At 39.9% G+C, this 18,989-nt stretch overlaps 2 protein-coding genes and 1 long non-coding RNA gene across 4 annotated transcripts; all 3 read left to right on the top strand.

Annotated features, from left to right (window-relative positions):
• The first annotated feature begins 3,774 nt into the window (after window positions 1–3,774).
• LOC143852898 (short-chain dehydrogenase reductase 3b-like) lies at window positions 3,775–5,034 on the top strand. The gene is made up of 2 exons (XM_077362545.1): window positions 3,775–3,940; window positions 4,122–5,034. Exons 1-2 carry the CDS (start codon window positions 3,927–3,929, stop codon window positions 4,867–4,869), a joined length of 762 nt encoding a protein of 253 aa, XP_077218660.1. The 5' UTR covers window positions 3,775–3,926; the 3' UTR covers window positions 4,870–5,034.
• Window positions 5,035–7,846: 2,812 nt separating this feature from the next.
• LOC143853083 (uncharacterized) lies at window positions 7,847–9,625 on the top strand. 2 transcript variants are annotated; one of them, XR_013237004.1, is made up of 3 exons: window positions 7,847–7,985; window positions 8,754–8,797; window positions 9,382–9,625. It is a non-coding gene; the product is annotated as an uncharacterized LOC143853083 (long non-coding RNA). The 2 variants fall into 2 exon arrangements; XR_013237005.1 differs by lacking the exon at window positions 8,754–8,797.
• Window positions 9,626–17,218: 7,593 nt separating this feature from the next.
• On the top strand, window positions 17,219–18,583 carry LOC143852871 (short-chain dehydrogenase reductase 3b-like). Its single transcript, XM_077362509.1, has 2 exons — window positions 17,219–17,400; window positions 17,662–18,583. Exons 1-2 carry the CDS (start codon window positions 17,387–17,389, stop codon window positions 18,434–18,436), a joined length of 789 nt encoding a protein of 262 aa, XP_077218624.1. The 5' UTR covers window positions 17,219–17,386; the 3' UTR covers window positions 18,437–18,583.
• Window positions 18,584–18,989: the final 406 nt, after the last annotated feature.

Raw genomic sequence — 18,989 nt, 5'->3', positions numbered from 1 at the left:
ATGGGGTTACGAGTACCTACGGGGGGCTTCTCAAGGGTTTTCAGCTACCCAGGTGAGGTTACTAGTACCTAAAGAGGGTTTTGAAGGGTAATATAGGGGAGCTCTATATGGTATTGAAGAAGGTGTTATGGGTCCTTAAATGAGGTAGAAGAAGTCCCCATAGAGGGGCCATCAACTGCCCACCATGGTCCTCAAGTTCACAGAAAATGATTTTCAGCTACCCAGGTGGGGTTACTAGTACCTAAAGAGGGTTTTGAAGGGCAATATAGGGGAGCTCTACATGGTATTGAAGAAGGTGTTATGGGTCCTTAAATGGGGTAGAAGAAGTCCCCATAGAGGGCCATCAACTCCCCACCATGGTCCCCAAGTTCACAGAAAAGGATTTTCAGCTACCCAAGTGGGGTTACTAGTACCTAAAGAGAATTTTGAAGGGCAATATAGGGGAGCTCTACATGGTATTGAAGAAGGTGTTATGGGTCCTTAAATGGGGTAGAAGAAGTCCCCATAGAGAGCCATCAACTGCCCACCATGGTCCCCAAGTTCACAGAAAAGGGTTTTCAGCTACCCAAGTGGGGTTACTAGTACCTAAAGAGGATTTTGAAGGGCAATATAGGGGAGCTCTACATGGTATTGAATAAGGTGTTATGTGTCCTTAAATGGGGTAGAAGAAGTCCCCATAGAGGACCATCAACTGCCCACCATGGTCCCCAAGTTCACAGAAAAGGGTTTTCAGCTACCCAGGTGGGGTTACTAGTACCTAAAGAGGGTTTTGAAGGGCAATATAGGGGAGCTCTACATGGTATTGAAGAAGGTGTTATGGGTCCTTAAATGGGGTAGAAGAAGTCCCCATAGAGGGGCCATCAACTGCCCACCATGGTCCCCAAGTTCACAGAAAAGGGTTTACATCTACTTTACGCCATTTATATAAATTACCATTCCTTCCGGGCACAGAAAAGCATACAAAAAAATAATAATAGCAACATTTCTTCTGTCCATATCCTATATGAAATGAAATCCCATTTCTCCACTCCACAAATTCTAAAAATAAAAGCCTAGCATAAACAAATAGCAGACGAGCATTTGCATTTATTTTACTCTGTAGGTGGAAATGCGGTAAGTGATATGTACATGAAATGAAATCGCATTTCTCCATTCCACAAATTAACGTAAAAAATAAAACCCTAGCATCAACAAATAGCATGCAACTCTATTTTACTCTGTAGGTGGATTTGTAGTAACATACGCATATATGAAATGAAATCCCATCTCTCCATTTCACAAATTAATGTACAAAATAAAACCCTAGAATAAAAAAACAGCATAACATTTCTCCATTTCACAAATTAATGTAAAACATAAAACCCTAGCAGCAACAAACAGCATTTACAAGCATTTACAACTATTTTACTCTGTAGGAGGAAATGCAGTAACTGACATGTATATGAAATGAAAAAAATAAAAAACAGATTACATCAAAAAGGATTCCCCCCCCCTTTTGCGTCTCTCTCAACCTGATTTTCCTTTTAAAAAAAATAAAAAAGAGATTGAATAAAGGAAGGGAAGGAAACGACGTACCAGGTAGGGTTTACTGTTTTCGAGGTTTGATACGTGCTTCACCTTCGTCGAAATCGCCGGAGGATAGGACGAAAAATAAACAGAGACGAGAGGAGAGAAGAGGGAAAACTGAAATGTATTTTTAATTTTCTAAGTCAAATCACTCTGTTTCTGCCAAAGGGGCATTATCGTCATTCAAATTTTCATAAACCGGGTTTTGACCCCCTTCTGTAATTTTCAACAAACACTTGACCCCTCTGATATTATGTGATTTATTTGTCCCCCCTGTGTCAAATTTCCTAAAAGAAAACATAAAAAGCAATTTCAGGGACAAAACTGTACTAATAGAAATTATGAAAAGTTTGGGGGAATCTTGTAGATATGTTCCGATCCAAGGGGTTTCTAGTAGTTTTCCCAAAAAAAAAAACACTTAAAAAATACAAAAAAAAATGACATTAATGCGGGGCGGGGCCAACTCCATCCCCTTCTCCTCCCCTTCCCCGCACCGGGGAATTTTTTAAATCCCCTTCCCCTTCCCCGCTCAAATCAGGGAATCCCCTCCCCAAGCGGGGCGGATCCCGGCTTTCTCGGGTGAAATTGCCAGCCCTAATCGTAAGTGATGGAGAGTTAAAGTCGTCTTCATCACATTATGTCCAGGTGGGTCCGTCTTATACGTTTGCATTTTAAGGGGTTTGTTAGGGAATTTCGCCGAAAGGAATTTCACGGGTGACTTTTGCAAAAGAGAACAGTCACCTCAGATGGTTTAAATGAATAACACAAAATCTACTGAAAAGTAAGATGGTGTGGCTGTTCTCTCGTGCAAAAGTCAGCTGCAAAATGCCTTTCCGCAAAATTCACTAGAGAATCCCATGTTTTAATTATCATATATTATGAATGGTTTTTGCTAGGGTCCATGGCAAAAGGCAATTTCGCAGCTGGTCTGGAGACAAAAGCTTTTTGTCTGCATTCAAGAGGTGACTGGTATGTCATGCGACACACCAGCTGCGAAATTGCTTACATGTAGTACTAGTAATCAACCTCATTGGATGCACGGGCGACAAAGAAAACATAAATGAAAAATTATTTTAGATCTGTGGATCTTAAAGAAATCGTGACAACTTGCTAGCTGCCAAAAAAAAAAAAAAAAAACATTAAACCAAAAACCCCACACCACTTAATTGTTTTGCATCTAAAGAGAATTTCGTAAATATGCATAGTGGTTTCAAGGTTTCATTTAAAAAAAAAATGGAAGTAATTATCTGCCAGCTAAATCTTTAGGTCTTATATTATCATGAATGTTAATTGTTTCCTTCTGATAGTATGTTTTGGTGTTGTTATTAGGTGATAAAAAAACGTAATAGGACAGGATATTTTGGTGTTGTTATTTGGTGATCAAGAAAAGTTTAAAAAAGTGAATCAAAGCAGAACAAACTTGACAAAGATTAAAAATCTTTATCTGAGATCTATTTACAATATCAAAACCCTAAAAACATCAAAACAAAGATTAGAAAAATAGGGAAAAGAAGAAACAAAACTAAAAACAACTATCTATAATTAGTAGATCGAGAAGAAAAGGAAAAAATGATCAGAAGTGGACTGTTATTCAGGTATTTGACCCGCCTAGGCAGGGATATTTTAAGCTGAACTGTGACGGCTCTGGCCTGGGGAATCCAGGGCCGGTGGGAGTTCAGGGTCGCCTTCGTAATCATGAAGAGGTAACAAGCGGGGCATTTTCAAGCCCCATTGGGACTGCTGACTCGAATGAGGCGGAGATTAGAGCAGTTCACCAGGAAATTATATGATGAAGGGGTGTACGAACATGTACTGACCATCCGCCCAAAGACCCACCCATGATATTTGATCCAACAGCAGCTCACTTACGAGTGAGCTGCTGTTGGATCAAATATCAAGGATGGGATGGTCAGTTATAGGTGAAACGTTTTTTTTCCATTTTGTCTCTTGGAACTTGGAAGTGTGCATATACATCTCCCTTAAGAAACGTGCAGGTTAAAGAGACTCGATATCAACTTCTGAGGGATCATAGTTAGTACTTTCAATGAGGGGCGCACACTAGGGCATAGTGGGTCCCATTGTAGAGTGATCAGGCCATCCATTTTAAAGACTATGCATGGTCCGGATTCCTCACCCCGTGTAGACTTTAACAGTGCAGTCGTTCAAATAGTCAAATGTGGGGGGTTGGGGAGTGCGGATTTGGGGGGGGTGAAGAGAAGACTATCCTAGATTACTTTGATTATATCTAGAGAAGACTATTCTTTCTTCTCAGGTTATATAAGCCAGAAACCCGGGGAAAGAATAGGCAGTTCTCTATTTGTTTCAGCACAACCTTCCAAGTAATCAAAATCTCCATCTCGATGTCTAAGCTAAGGTGAAGCTCTCTCTCTCTCTCTCTCCACACACACGAGCGCTTACGCCCACACACACACACACACACACACATATATATATATATATAAAATCTTTTGTAATGGTTTCAACCTTTGATTCCTAAAATCTTGTACATCTCATGGAGTTGGTAACAATATCTATGACCCTTGCATGTGGTACAGGTTAGAAGGCAAGGTGGCCATTATCACTGGTGCAGCCAGTGGGATAGGTGAAGCAGCAGCGAGGTTATTCGCCGAGAATGGGGCCCTCGTTGTGATCGCCGACATCCAAGATGAACTCGGTGCTCAAGTGGTGGCCTCCATAGGCCCTCAAAAATCTTGTTACCGACACTGTGACGTAAGGGACGAGAAGCAAGTCCAAGAGACTGTGGACTACGCCTTGGAGACGTATGGTAGCTTAGATATCTTGTTTAGCAACGCGGGGATCATAGGCCCACTCGGTGGAATTTTAGACCTAGACATGGGAGAATTTGATAAAACCATGGCGGTTAATATGCGTGGGGCCGTAATCGCAATTAAGCATGCAGGTCGTGCAATGGTTGCGACCGCAAGCGTAACGGGGTGTGTAGCAGGCGCGGGCCCACATTCGTACACTATATCTAAACATGCTCTTGTGGGCCTCGTTCGAACGGCTTCCTGTGAGTTTGGGAAACATGGGATCAGGGTCAATTGCATCTCACCTTTCGCACTCGCTACTCCAATGGGTGATTCAGCTAATATGGAAAAAAGTGAAGTAGAAGCCATGTGTTGTGCTGCGTCCAATTTGAAAGGTATTGTGTTGAGGCCAACCCATCTCGCCGAGGCCGCTCTGTTTCTCGCTTCAGATGAATCTGCCTTCATCAGTGGACATAACCTCACCGTGGATGGAGGATTCACAGTTGTTAATCCTAGTTTAGGGTTCTATCAGTGATGCTTCACTCTGAAGAATAAAATGTTACATGGTAAAATAAAAGTCCCATTATTTGTGATATTGAGAGAGGTCTTTTCTTTCCAGTATGGCTGTAATTGATATCGGTTCGTAACTTCGTATACGAATAATGCAAATATTTTGCGCCAGCAGGTGCCTCATTTTTAATGATCCAATCCACTTATCTATTAGGAATTGCTATGGATGGGCAATGCATAAAATCTACTCACACCAGCAATTACCCACTAATTTACCCCCCCCTAACTCAATTAAAACTGGTTTGATTCTCCTTAGTTATAATTACCATGTAAATTGAATACTCAGGCCACACCGACTCCACAAATATATGCATTGGTCGTGTTTCCTAGTCTTCTCTCTTACCAAAAAGTCAGTGTTAGAAGGAATGCTTCCACGAGACGTCATCAAATAGTAAGTCAAAGTGACAGTCTTATTTCATCATCCTTGCTTTCCAGAATATCAAAGTTGCTTTATTTTTCTTTTTTAATTCTCTCTTTCATGCCTTTATTTTTTTTTTAATTTTCGGCTATTTCTTTTTTAATTAAAATTTTAATGGCATTATGATGTTTGAGATTTTATACGGTATGGCACATACTTGCACATATATTTTAAAAATGAATGCAGAGGGACCACATCTTGGGATGATATAAACCATTCATTTATTCGGACCCAACTTAAATATAGGGCTGGCAACGGGGCGGGGCGGGGCCGGATGTTGGGGTCCCCTACCCCTTCCCCTTTGCGGGGAATTTCCCCCCTCCCCTCTGCGGGGATGGTGGGGAATCCCCTTCCCCTCCCCGCATCCTTCGGGGACAAAATCCCCGCCCCGCCCCGCCCCGCCCTACTCCAACATCACCCCCTTTTTAGTCATTGATACACTGATGATGGGTGTCCCTAATCAACTTGATGCAATTTCAATATATAAAAATGTTATAAACTAACATACTTGTAGACGAAGGAGATATATTTCTTACTCTTCAGAAGATAGCAAAATCCCTTGAAGTACTGATTTGACTCTTGAGTGCCTTCGCAGCAGTCGCACCAACAGGCATTATAAACCCAAATAGATGCCTGAGCAATGTTCAGAGGCTTGGGAATCACCAAAATGGAAAAAGTGAACTGTGTCCCTAACCTGAGCAATGTTTATTTCGTGAGAAGGAATTAAGGAAACCCTAAGTCCCTAACAAAAATAAAAATGCAATTTATTATTTTATTATTTTATTTTCGCCACCGATGTTAGCACTACGATTTTTTGATAATTGCATACACTCAGCTTGTCCTTATTATTTCAACATCTGTCAAAAGGTTATTATAGTTCCCAAAATGCTCTCAGAAGCTAATTAAAAGGAAAAGACAAGCTAAGTTTATGTTTGGGGAAATCTTGTAGCCGATCCATAAAGTTTCTAGTAGTTTTCCTAAAAAAAAAACACTTAAAAATATACAAAAAAATGGCATTGATTAACGGGGCGAGCGGGGAGGGGCGGGGAGGGGACAACTACATCCCCTTCCCCTATCAAATCGGGGAATCCCCGCCCCAAACGGGGAGGGGCGGGGCGGATCCCCTCTTTTTCGGGTGAAATTGCCAGTCCAACTTAAATATGTCTTGGCCAAAAAATCATTCCCGTAGAATGATCCCAACCCTCCCATCGGTTGAGGGACGGCACATTAGAGAAACCCCTTCGAATTTGTGCATTAAGACCATCATATGGGTTGAGTTTTGGGGCAAGACATTTTAAGAGGGTCCGAATAAATGAATTGTTAAAATTGTGAGATCTCACCATTGGATCATCTTGGCAATAGAATAGGCAAGTAAATTAGATGAGCCAACCTTGATCGATTAGGAACCTAAAAAGATTCATTTCTACTTGTCCAAGCTCAAAGGGCTAGGGTAATACGCCCACAACGGTACCATATGAATAATTAATCGATTACGCTCTAAATTCAGGCATGTGTTGTCAAAAATATACATGAACCCGATCACCACACAAGCGCCCATGCGTTGGTAAAGTGTTGTACACATTTTTTGGTTAAAGAAAACTCTATTGTTTAAAAGTATTTTTTTTCCCCAGAACTCTCGTGTTGTTGCTTGTGTCCCATTTTACCTTTCCTAACAGTCAAAACTCTTTTTACTCTCGTTTTAGCCTGCATCCACATTTTAAAATACTATTTGAAAGGGAAAGACTAAGGAAAAAGTCATCAAGAAAAAAAATGTGGGTGTTTGAAGCATGCATTGTAAACAACTTTAAAAAATGTGGGCTTTCACCGTCTAATTTCTCCTTTAACAGTTTTCGGTAACTATTATGAATGGGTGGAGAAGAAACATTTAACTCCAAAAGCATAAAAGTAAACGATTTCTGCTGCCAAACTCAAGTTTGCTTTTCCAAACTAAGATGTGATTTTCAATGTATGTGGTGGATACGGAATAACAGACACCTTTCATCATCTAAAAGTTAGCTGAGAAATATAAGTCCTCTTTACTCCGATTAGAAAGTATTGAAAGGGACATCTTCTCTTCTCTGTAGATTGTTTAAGAAGATCTTTAAAAAAAACAAACATACAAATGTCATAACAACACATAACCTCGCCAGGAGGGCTGAACTCACACTTAAGGCAAGAAAATGACACCCAAAAGTAGACATCCCCCATTAGGCTCACATGACCGGCATTGTTTTTGAGAATAATGTCCCCTCAAGGTAATGAAATAAGGGAGTGCCCATAGTACAAATCTTCTATTATAATACAGCTAGACGGGGGTTTCAATGTTCACACTAACGTGGACAGCTTCCCCAGCTAGCATATGATCTTCGTGGCACCCTAATTCAAAATAGCAATTAAAAAGAAAAATTACAGGATTGATACCCGAAATTTTGATACCCCAAATACCCTTACTTAAATTTTCATCCACCCTTAAAAGGAGATGGCGTTTTTGTCTTTTGAAAACCCATTAGGGTTAGAACTCTTAATAGAAAACTATAAATACTTCATTTAGGGTTCCGCAAAACATATCTCAACCCTAATTGTTTCTGCAGCCCTCGAAGAGAGAGAAGTTCGTAAGAACGGCGTAGCAAAATCGATCGCAGAGCCTTCTTCGGCGAATCCGAGTAAGAACTTCGAGTCTTAATTGTTTACGTAGTTAAGAGAACTAAAAAAAAAGAATATGATTAATCTGTTAGGATTGGCGTGTGTGTTGTTGATCTAGGGATGGATTCATAGATCTCTAAGAAAATAGAATTTCGAATATGGAACTAGAATATTTAGGGTTTGCATTAATCCCTAAAAAGCTTAGATTAATTATGATAAATAAATCTTTGACTTTTGGAGCATGAAATTGGATTAGATGGATTCCTCTCGTCGATACGAATCCAACGGATCCAGCCACGAGCGAATCGGAGTTAAAACTAGAAAGTTATGGCCTTTTGATGTTTTCGGGATGAATCTGAAATTTTTGCTGAAAAACCGAGTCCGCGATCTTAGGACTTCCGAAGGGGAACCAGTAGAATTTCTTCTCTGGCTGGTATCTTCGGAAGGCTTTCGAACTTCCTAAGGTACACCAGTCGAACGTCAGAACGCTGAAATTCTGTAAAACTTTGAAAAATCATAACGTCTTCGTTTCTTGTCCGTTTTTTATGCTCTTGTACTCTACGGACATGTCGGAAACGCGCTTTTCTGTTAAAAATAGTTTCAAAAAGTTTTGAAGACTCTATATTGATTAAAATTCCATAATATTAAAAAGAACCCTATGACGAGTTACCGTGTCTTTTCCGATTGGACACCAAAGGGTGTCTTGTGTTAGTGGAAGGGTGTATATGCCTAATATGACTGATATTAATGATGGAACTCATGGTGAATACTCATACTATTGATTGTAGGAAACCAAAGTGCACTGTGAAAATGATTTTGATCTTCAATCGAGGTGAGAATAAGGGACTATACTGATGGGTTATCCCAAACCCTTTTTGACAATATTCCTATTGTTCACATGCTTTACCGTTTGAAAACCAATTCAACTTATTGATTATTGCACCCTATTGAACATTGAAATTCATGATACCTTATAGATTGAGACTGTACACCCATTATGAATCTTTTTGAACCACATACTATTGAATATCCGACCCTTCTGAATATCGAATCATTTTTTCTTGAGATGCTAGTTTATTTCTGGACCCTTAGCTACTTGAGCGAATGCATAAGACCTTTGGCACTTAGATACCACTGGCCAGTGTAATTACTGTCGTATAGTAGACAGATATCGAATCAATAAGCATAGCACTATCGATGTCTCAAGAAATTCTGACCTATCGAATTTGACACCCATATTGAATATTGAAATTGAGTGATGCCTTATTTCTGAAATTGATGCCCATTGAACTACCAATTACTGTTATCATTGAATGCCCTATTGCCAATTGACTATTGTCGTCTTTGAAGCCATATTTGTTAGTGTAGTTTCTTATTATCTCACATGAGCGCGTTTAGCTCACCCTTATTTAACAGTTTCAGATCATGCGGAGTGATTCCAGCATAAGGTTGGAGCGGAATGGGAGACTTCTGGAAGTTCCAGTTATTTGCTTTATTTACATATTTAGTGAGTATTTGCTTTTAGTAGGCATTGGATAGACATAGTTTTATTTTATTTCAGTATTTGGGATGAGAGGAGATTGAATTTGATGTAATAGCCTAGACATATGTTGGTTTGATAGTTTATGAATGATTAAAATTTATGGATTTTAATTTATTACGGATTGAGCATGGTTCTGTTTTATCATTAGCCTTGCATGCTTGTGAAGGCAACTTTACAGGTATGTGGCGTTGTTGCACCCCTAAGCCTTATGATTGTGGTTATTATGAATGTATGTGGCTTGGGGCATGACAACTCTAGTTTTAGCCTGCATCAACATTTTAAAATACTAATTTAAAAGGGAAAGACTAAGGAGAAAAATCAGAGGCTTGGCAGCCATAAATTCATGTTCAATGTTGAAATTTAGTCATGAATACATGATGTCACAGACGTTTACTAACAGAAATTTTGAAAGAAAAAAATCTGGGTGTTCCAAGTATGCATTGTAAACACATTTTTGATCTAAAAGTCTAGCCCCGTATAAATGTGACAAAGGCCCGTCTTCAAAGTCAAGTTTGGCAACCATGAATTTTTTTCCATGGATAAGGGGGGACCTAGAAAAGTAGACACTGAGATTCACTAACACCAAACTAATATATGATTTTCCATGTATGTGGTGGAAACAACAAACACCTTTCATCATCTAAAAGTGAGCTGAGAAAAAGAAGTCCTCTTAGTATTGAAAGGGAAATCTGTTCTTCTAAGAAGCGACTGAAAATATTTTTAAATACATAAAGTATCATCACATTTCACTTATGTTTTTTTTTTTAAAAAACAAAGAAAAATACAAATGTCTTAATAAGTTAATATAACCTGGCGAAACAGCCTCTTGTAAAAATGGTTGTCAAAAGTTTTAAAAGAATGTGTGTTTAGTTCCATGAGATTTTATATGGTGTTCCGGCGTGGGGTCCGTTATTTTTTTAAAAGTACAGTGCGAACACTTCATAGGATGATCCATACTGTTCATTTGTTGGGCCACAACGTGAATAGTTGTACCCTATAAATCATATCCAATGGATTATCCCAACACTACTACAATATACGGAGGTTTCTATATTGTGCAGCTCCGCTACAGATTGGAGTGTTAAAATCATCCTATGGAAATGATTTTTGGGTACAACCTATTTACGTCGTGGCCCATCAAATCGTGAATGGTTTGGATCATCATATGAAGTGCACCCCACTGTAACACAACAAATAAAATCTCTAAGAAATCTGGTACATAATCCGAAATGAATATTTTATTCCATATTAAATTTCGGTCGAAATTTTGGTGAAATATTAAATTAATATTAAAAAAACAGATTTTTTAGGTCAAATTTCGGAAAAACCCAAATTTCGAAATTTCGGCCGAAATAAATGACCGTATCGGTTTTGATGCATTTCTGTGTCGGTCTCCACCGAAATCCGAAATTTCGGTCCAAAATTTGTCTCCACCGAAGTCGAAATTTAAAACCATGGTCATAAGTTAAATTCTAATTAATTAAGGCATTGCAATACTCTTTTAACTAAACCCATAACAAGTCCTGGCTGTCCACAGCTGGGTGCAAGATCAAGCCAGTTTTAGACTCAAAATCGATTCTGAGAATCCAAAAATAAACAAATTCTGTCATTGCTTACTGTTATTAATTTATTTAGCAATATGTATCAACATCTAAGTATGCATCCCATAGTGTAAATTGTTGGACATATCACATGTCATAACAGAAAAGAAAGAGCAATACGAAAATAAACGGAAAGAAAGTGAACCTGCAAGTGTAACATATGGTACAATGCTTGCATGCTTTGTGAGTGAGTCGTTGTGATTCATGCCGAAAAGTAAGCATTTCTCTATCAAGTGTTGAACCTAACAACCATGAAATGTAAGCATTCATCACAAAGATAGAAAACTTAATGAAAATCAGATTTGCAAATATCTCATCCATTTATGTAAGATAAGGCCTTCTCAATCCCCATACATTGCTCTTACCCTATCCTTGGCTACATGAGAGATTCACCTGGTCTCATGTACGGCTAGGATTAATGGTAGTCCCTCCTGGAAGACCACTTACAGAGATGACGAATGGCATTAATGTACAGGTGTACGCGACGAATGGACAAAGTCCTCTGGCAATGAGCTACTATTGCAATGTGTACATTTTTTTAACGATAAAATTTATTAATAAGACAAGCATATCTAAAGGTAACATTTGTGGGGGTGGGGGGGCGACAAGATATCCCCTTACAAATGCAGGTAAGTCCACAGTTCCACAATAGCAAGGAACCCCACACAGCAGTCACTCCCTGCTAGGATACGGCGTCCATACGATTGCAACAATAAGTGAAACGCCAAACACCTTCCATTACTGCTCGGTTGCAGAAACTTCCACTTCCCCTAGATAGATCAGCTCCAATAGACAGTGCCCAACAACAAATTAGTAGACCATATGATCCACATCAGTGATTGAATTACTGGGTATTTGCAGAGTTAGCTCGGACAATTGTTATGCCTTTCCTACACCCCCCTCCTCGTTTGCTAATTTATCAGCCTCTTCATTCACTTACCGTCGCTTGTGTTGGAGCTTCAGGTTAATCAAAGCCACTAAATCCCTAATTTACACAACGATATCCGCTAAAGCCGGGTAAACATTTGAGGAGCCACCCTCAATGATAACAGGAGCAGATTTGTTGGCTACGGATCATTTCAGTCCCCATAACAATGCCCTAGCTTCCGCTCTTCATTTGAGTCGCAAATGCCGGCTGATCCAAAAAAAAATTGACAATTTTACTATGTCATTGGAATCCTGAAATAGTCTTCCAAGACCCGTCGTGCCTGGATTACCCGTAGAGCTTCCATCAAAATTTAGCTTGATCCACCCAGGTGGAGGAGAGCTCCATTTAGGCTTTATTTTTGATTTCCTCTTCTTTTCAAACATGATCTCCTTCCAATTCCTAAGGATATCAGCAATGCTATAGGGAGAAGGTTCCATGCAATAATATCTGATTTGATGTCAAGAAATGTCCTTTCCCACCTTCTCGATCTATCTTGAAAAATCCGATTGTTTCTTTCTTTCCATATATTATTGCATACAACACAAGATGCCATAAAGCTTGAACCACTTCACCGAAAGAAGCGCCACTCCATTCCAAGACAACGGTTTTAACAGATCTTTGAAGAGATCATGATAACCCAAAGCTTTTTATGATGTTCATCCACAGCCTCTAGGAGTAATGACAATGCACTTGCAGATGATCCGAAGACGACTCAAACTTCTCGCATAACACACACCAAGAGGTCATATGAACTTTCCATCTTTTTAGGCAATCACAAGTATTGATTCTCCTCCTTACCACTGTCCATGTAAAAGCCACCACCCTAGGAGGAGCATGCGACTTCCATACCTTAACAACGAGATACTTCTCTATTCTTAGGGGGGGGGGGGGGGGGGGGCACCCTGAAAAAGAAAGAGCGAACCGAAAAAGATCCATTTGGGTCCAGGATCCAAATTCTACAGTCCGATGTAGTAGGAGCACAGTAAAAAGCATAAAGACAGGTTAGAAGGATGGAAAGGCTCACTATCTCACACTCTTTTACATCTCGCCTAAGGTCAAGTGATGTGGATCTGAAAGGAATGCAGTAACTCAAGCAAGAGAAAAAAATGTTAATCTTGGAAGGAAGACCTTGATGACAATGCTCAGTATCACATTTTAAGAAAGATTCATAATGTCAACACTTGGATGGGAGTCCATAAATCCAGAAGATGGTCCTGAAGTTCAAAGTCATAGGTTTTCAGCTACAAAAATGGGGTTACTAGTACCTAAGGGGGGCTTCTCATGGGCAATATAGGGGAGCTGCTCATGGTATTACAGAAGGGATTATGGGCCCTCAAATGAGGTAAAAGAAGAATCCATGGATGGTCCATCGAATCCAGAAGATGGTCCTCAAATTCAAACTCAAGGGTTTTCAGCTACATAAATGGGGTTACTAGTACCTACGGGGGGCTTCTCAAGGGTTTTCAGCTACCCAGGTGAGGTTACTAGTACCTAAAGAGGGTTTTGAAGGGTAATCTAGGGGAGCTCTATATGGTATTGAAGAAGGTGTTATGGGTCCTTAAATGAGGTAGAAGAAGTCCCCATAGAGGGGCCATCAACTGCCCACCATGGTCCTCAAGTTCACAGAAAATGATTTTCAGCTACCTAGGTGGGGTTACTAGTACCTAAAGAGGGTTTTGAAGGGCAATATAGGGGAGCTCTACATGGTATTGAAGAAGGTGTTATGGGTCCTTAAATGGGGTAGAAGAAGTCCCCATAGAGGGCCATCAACTCCCCACCATGGTCCCCAAGTTCACAGAAAAGGGTTTTCAGCTACCCAAGTGGGGTTACTAGTACCTAAAGAGGATTTTGAAGGGCAATATAGGGGAGCTCTACATGGTATTGAAGAAGGTGTTATGGGTCCTTAAATGGGGTAGAAGAAGTCCTCATAGAGAGCCATCAACTGCCCACCATGGTCCCCAAGTTCACAGAAAAGGGTTTTCAGCTACCCAAGTGGGGTTACTAGTACCTAAAGAGGATTTTGAAGGGCAATATAGGGGAGCTCTACATGGTATTGAAGAAGGTGTTATGGGTCCTTAAATTGGGTAGAAGAAGTCCCCATAGAGGACCATCAACTGCCCACCATGGTCCCCAAGTTCACAGAAAAGGGTTTTCAGCTACCCAGGTGGGGTTACTAGTACCTAAAGAGGGTTTTGAAGGGCAATATAGGGGAGCTCTACATGGTATTGAAGAAGGTGTTATGGGTCCTTAAATGGGGTAGAAGAAGTCCTCATAGAGGGGCCATCAACTGCCCACCATGGTCCCCAAGTTCACAGAAAAGGGTTTACATCTACTTTACGCCATTTATATAAATTACCATTCCTTCCGGGCACAGAAAAGCATACAAAAAAATAATAATAGCAACATTTCTTCTGTCCATATCCTATATGAAATGAAATCCCATTTCTCCACTCCACAAATTGTAAAAAAAAAAGCCTAGCATAAACAAATAGCAGACGAGCATTTGCATTTATTTTACGCTGTAGGTGGAAATGCGGTAAGTGATATGTACATGAAATGAAATCGCATTTCTCCATTCCACAAATTAACGTAAAAAATAAAACCCTAGCATCAACAAATAGCATGCAACTCTATTTTACTCTGTAGGTGGATTTGTAGTAACATACGCATATATGAAATGAAATCCCATCTCTCCATTTCACAAATTAATGTACAAAATAAAACCCTAGAATAAAAAAACAGCATAACATTTCTCCATTTCACAAATTAATGTAAAACATAAAACCCTAGCAGCAACAAACAGCATTTACAAGCATTTACAACTATTTTACTCTGTAGGAGGAAATGCAGTAACTGACATGTATATGAAATGAAAAAAATAAAAAACAGATTACATCAAAAAGGATCCCCCCCCCCTTTTGCGTCTCTCTCAACCTGATTTTCCTTTTAAAAAAAAATAAAAAAGAGATTGAATAAAGGAAGGGAAGGAAACGACGTACCAGGTAGGGTTTACTGTTTTCGAGGTTTGATACGTGCTTCACCTTCGTCGAAATCGTCGGAGGATAGGACGAAAAATAAACAGAGACGAGAGGAGAGAAGAGGGAAAACTGAAATGTATTTTTAATTTTCTAAGTCAAATCACTCTGTTTCTGCCAGAGGGGCATTATCGTCATTCAAATTTTCATAAACCGGGTTTTGACCCCCTTCTGTAATTTTCAACAAACACTTGACCCCTCTGATATTATGTGATTTATTTGTCCCCCCTGTGTCAAATTTCCTAAAAGAAAACATAAAAAGCAATTTCAGGGACAAAACTGTACTAATAGAAATTATGAAAAGTTTGGGGGAATCTTGTAGATATGTTCCGATCCAAGGGGTTTCTAGTAGTTTTCCCAAAAAAAAAAAACACTTAAAAAATACAAAAAAAAAATGACATTAATGCGGGGCGGGGCCAACTCCATCCCCTTCTCCTCCCCTTCCCCGCACCGGGGAATTTTTTAAATCCCCTTCCCCTTCCCCGCTCAAATCGGGGAATCCCCTCCCCAAGCGGGGCGGATCCCGGCTTTCCCGGGTGAAATTGCCAGCCCTAATCGTAAGTGATGGAGAGTTAAAGTCGTCTTCATCACATTATGTCCAGGTGGGTCCGTCTTATACGTTTGCATTTTAAGGGGTTTGTTAGGGAATTTAGCCGAAAGGAATTTCACGGGTGACTTTTGCAAAAGAGAACAGTCACCTCAGATAGTTTAAATGAATAACACAAAATCTACTGAAAAGTAAGATGGTGTGGCTGTTCTCTCGTGCAAAAGTCAGCTGCAAAATGCCTTTCCGCAAAATTCACTAGAGAATCCCATGTTTTAATTATCATATATTATGAATGGTTTTTGCTAGGGTCCATGGCAAAAGGCAATTTCGCAGCTGGTCTGGAGACAAAAGCTTTTTGTTTGCATTCAAGAGGTGACTGGTATGTCATGCGACACACCAGCTGCGAAATTGCTTACATGTAGTACTAGTAATCAACCTCATTGGATGCACGGGCGACAAAGAAAACATAAATGAAAAATTATTTTAGATCTGTGGATCTTAAAGAAATCGTGACAACTTGCTAGCTGCCAAAAAAAAAACATTAAACCAAAAACCCCACACCACTTAATTGTTTTGCATCTAAAGAGAATTTCGTAAATATGCATAGTGGTTTCAAGGTTTCATTTTTAAAAAAATAAAATGGAAGTAATTATCTGCCAGCTAAATCTTTAGGTCTTATATTATCATGAATGTTAATTGTTTCCTTCTGATAGTATGTTTTGGTGTTGTTATTAGGTGATAAAAAAACGTAATAGGACAGGATATTTTGGTGTTGTTATTTGGTGATCAAGAAAAGTTTAAAAAAGTGAATCAAAGCAGAACAAACTTGACAAAGATTAAAAATCTTTATCTAAGATCTATTTACAATATCAAAACCCTAAAAACATCAAAACAAAGATTAGAAAAATAGGGAAAAGAAGAAACAAAACTAAAAACAACTATCTATAATTAGTAGATCGAGAAGAAAAGGAAAAAATGATCAGAAGTGGACTGTTATTCAGGTATTTGACCCGCCTAGGCAGGGATATTTTAAGCTGAACTGTGACGGCTCTGGCCTGGGGAATCCAGGGCCGGTGGGAGTTCAGGGTCGCCTTCGTAATCATGAAGAGGTAACAAGCGGGGCATTTTCAAGCCCCATTGGGACTGCTGACTCGAATGAGGCGGAGATTAGAGCAGTTCACCAGGAAATTATATGATGAAGGGGTGTACGAACATGTACTGACCATCCGCCCAAAGACCCACCCATGATATTTGATCCAACAGCAGCTCACTTACGAGTGAGGTGCTGTTGGATCAAATATCAAGGATGGGATGGTCAGTTATAGGTGAAACGTTTTTTTTCCATTTTGTCTCTTGGAAGTTGGAAGTGTGCATATACATCTCCCTTAAGAAACGTGCAGGTTAAAGAGACTTGATATCAACTTCTGAGGGATCATAGTTAGTACTTTCAATGAGGGGCGCACACTAGGGCATAGTGGGTCCCATTGTAGAGTGATCAGGCCATCCATTTTAAAGACTATGCATGGTCCGGATTCCTCACCCCGTATAGACTTTAACAGAGCAGTCGTTCAAGTAGTCAAATGTGGGGGGTTGGGGAGTGCGGGTTTGGGGGGGGTGAAGAGAAGACTATCCTAGATTACTTTGATTATATCTAGAGAAGACTATTCTTTCTTCTCAGGTTATATAAGCCAGAAACCCGGGGAAAGAAATAGGCAGTTCTCTATTTGTTTCAGCACAACCTTCCAAGTAATCAAAATCTCCATCTCGATGTCTAAGCTAAGGTGAAGCTCTCTCTCTCTCTCTCGCTCTCTCTCTCTCTCTCTCTCTCTCTCTCTCTCCACACACACGAGCGCGCACGCCCACACACACACAGATATATATATATATATATATATATATATATATATATATATATATATATATATATATATATATATATATATATATATAATCTTTTGTTATGGTTTCAACCTTTGATTCCTAAAATCTTGTACATCTCATGGAGTTGGTAACAATATCTATGACCCTTGCATGTGGTACAGGTTAGAAGGCAAGGTGGCCATTATCACTGGTGCAGCCAGTGGGATAGGTGAAGCAGCAGCGAGGTTATTCGCCGAGAATGGGGCCCTCGTCGTGATCGCTGACATCCAAGATGAACTCGGTGCTCAAGTGGTGGCCTCCATAGGCCCTCAAAAATCTTGTTACCGACACTGTGATGTAAGGGACGAGAAGCAAGTCCAAGAGACTGTGGACTACGCCTTGGAGACGTATGGTAGCTTAGATATCTTGTTTAGCAACGCGGGGATCATAGGCCCACTCGGTGGAATTTTAGACCTAGACATGGGAGAATTTGATAAAACCATGGCGGTTAATATGCGTGGCGCCGTAATCGCAATTAAGCATGCAGGTCGTGCAATGGTTGCGAGGCAAATACGTGGGTCCATCATATGCACCGCAAGCGTAACGGGGTGTGTAGCAGGCGCGGGCCCACATGCGTACACTATATCTAAACATGCTCTTGTGGGCCTCGTTCGAACGGCTTCCTGTGAGTTTGGGAAACATGGGATCAGGGTCAATTGCATCTCACCTTTCGCACTCGCTACTCCAATGGGTGATTCAGCTAATATGGAAAAAAGTGAACTAGAAGCCATGTGTTGTGCTGCGTCCAATTTGAAAGGTATTGTGTTGAGGCCACCCCATCTCGCCGAGGCCGCTCTGTTTCTCGCTTCAGATGAATCTGCCTTCATCAGTGGACATAACCTCACCGTGGATGGAGGATTCACAGTTGTTAATCCTAGTTTAGGGTTCTATCAGTGATGCTTCACTCATTGAAGAATAAAATGCTACATGGTAAAATAAAAGTCCCATTATTTGTGATATTGAGAGAGGTCTTTTCTTTCCAGTATGGCTGTAATTGATATCGGTTCGTAACTTCGTATACGAATAATGCAAATATTTTGCGCAGCAGGTGCCTCTTTTTTAATGATCCAATCCACTTATCTATTAGGAATTGCTATGGATGGGCAATGCATAAAATCTACTCACACCTGCAATTACCCACTAATTTACCGCCCCTAACTCAATTAAAACTGGTTTGATTCTCCTTAGTTATAATTACCATGTAAATTGAATACTCAGGCCACACCGACTCCACAAATATATGCATTGGTCGTGTTTCCTAGTCTTCTCTCTTACCAAAAAGTCAGTGTTAGAAGGAATGCTTCCACGAGACGTCATCAAATAGTAAGTCAAAGTGACAGTCTTATTTCATCATCCTTGCTTTGCAGAATATCAAAGTTGCTTTATTTTTCTTTTTTAATTCTCTCTTTCATGCCTTATTTTTTTTTTAAATTTTCGTCTATTTCTTTGT

The sequence above is a fragment of the Tasmannia lanceolata genome, unplaced genomic scaffold (genome assembly GCF_043159265.1).
Source record: "Tasmannia lanceolata isolate RefF3 unplaced genomic scaffold, GAP_Taslan_0.1 ptg000019l, whole genome shotgun sequence".
In the NCBI taxonomy this organism is placed as follows: Eukaryota; Viridiplantae; Streptophyta; class Magnoliopsida; order Canellales; family Winteraceae; genus Tasmannia; species Tasmannia lanceolata.
This window is presented reverse-complemented; position numbering and strand designations above follow the sequence as displayed.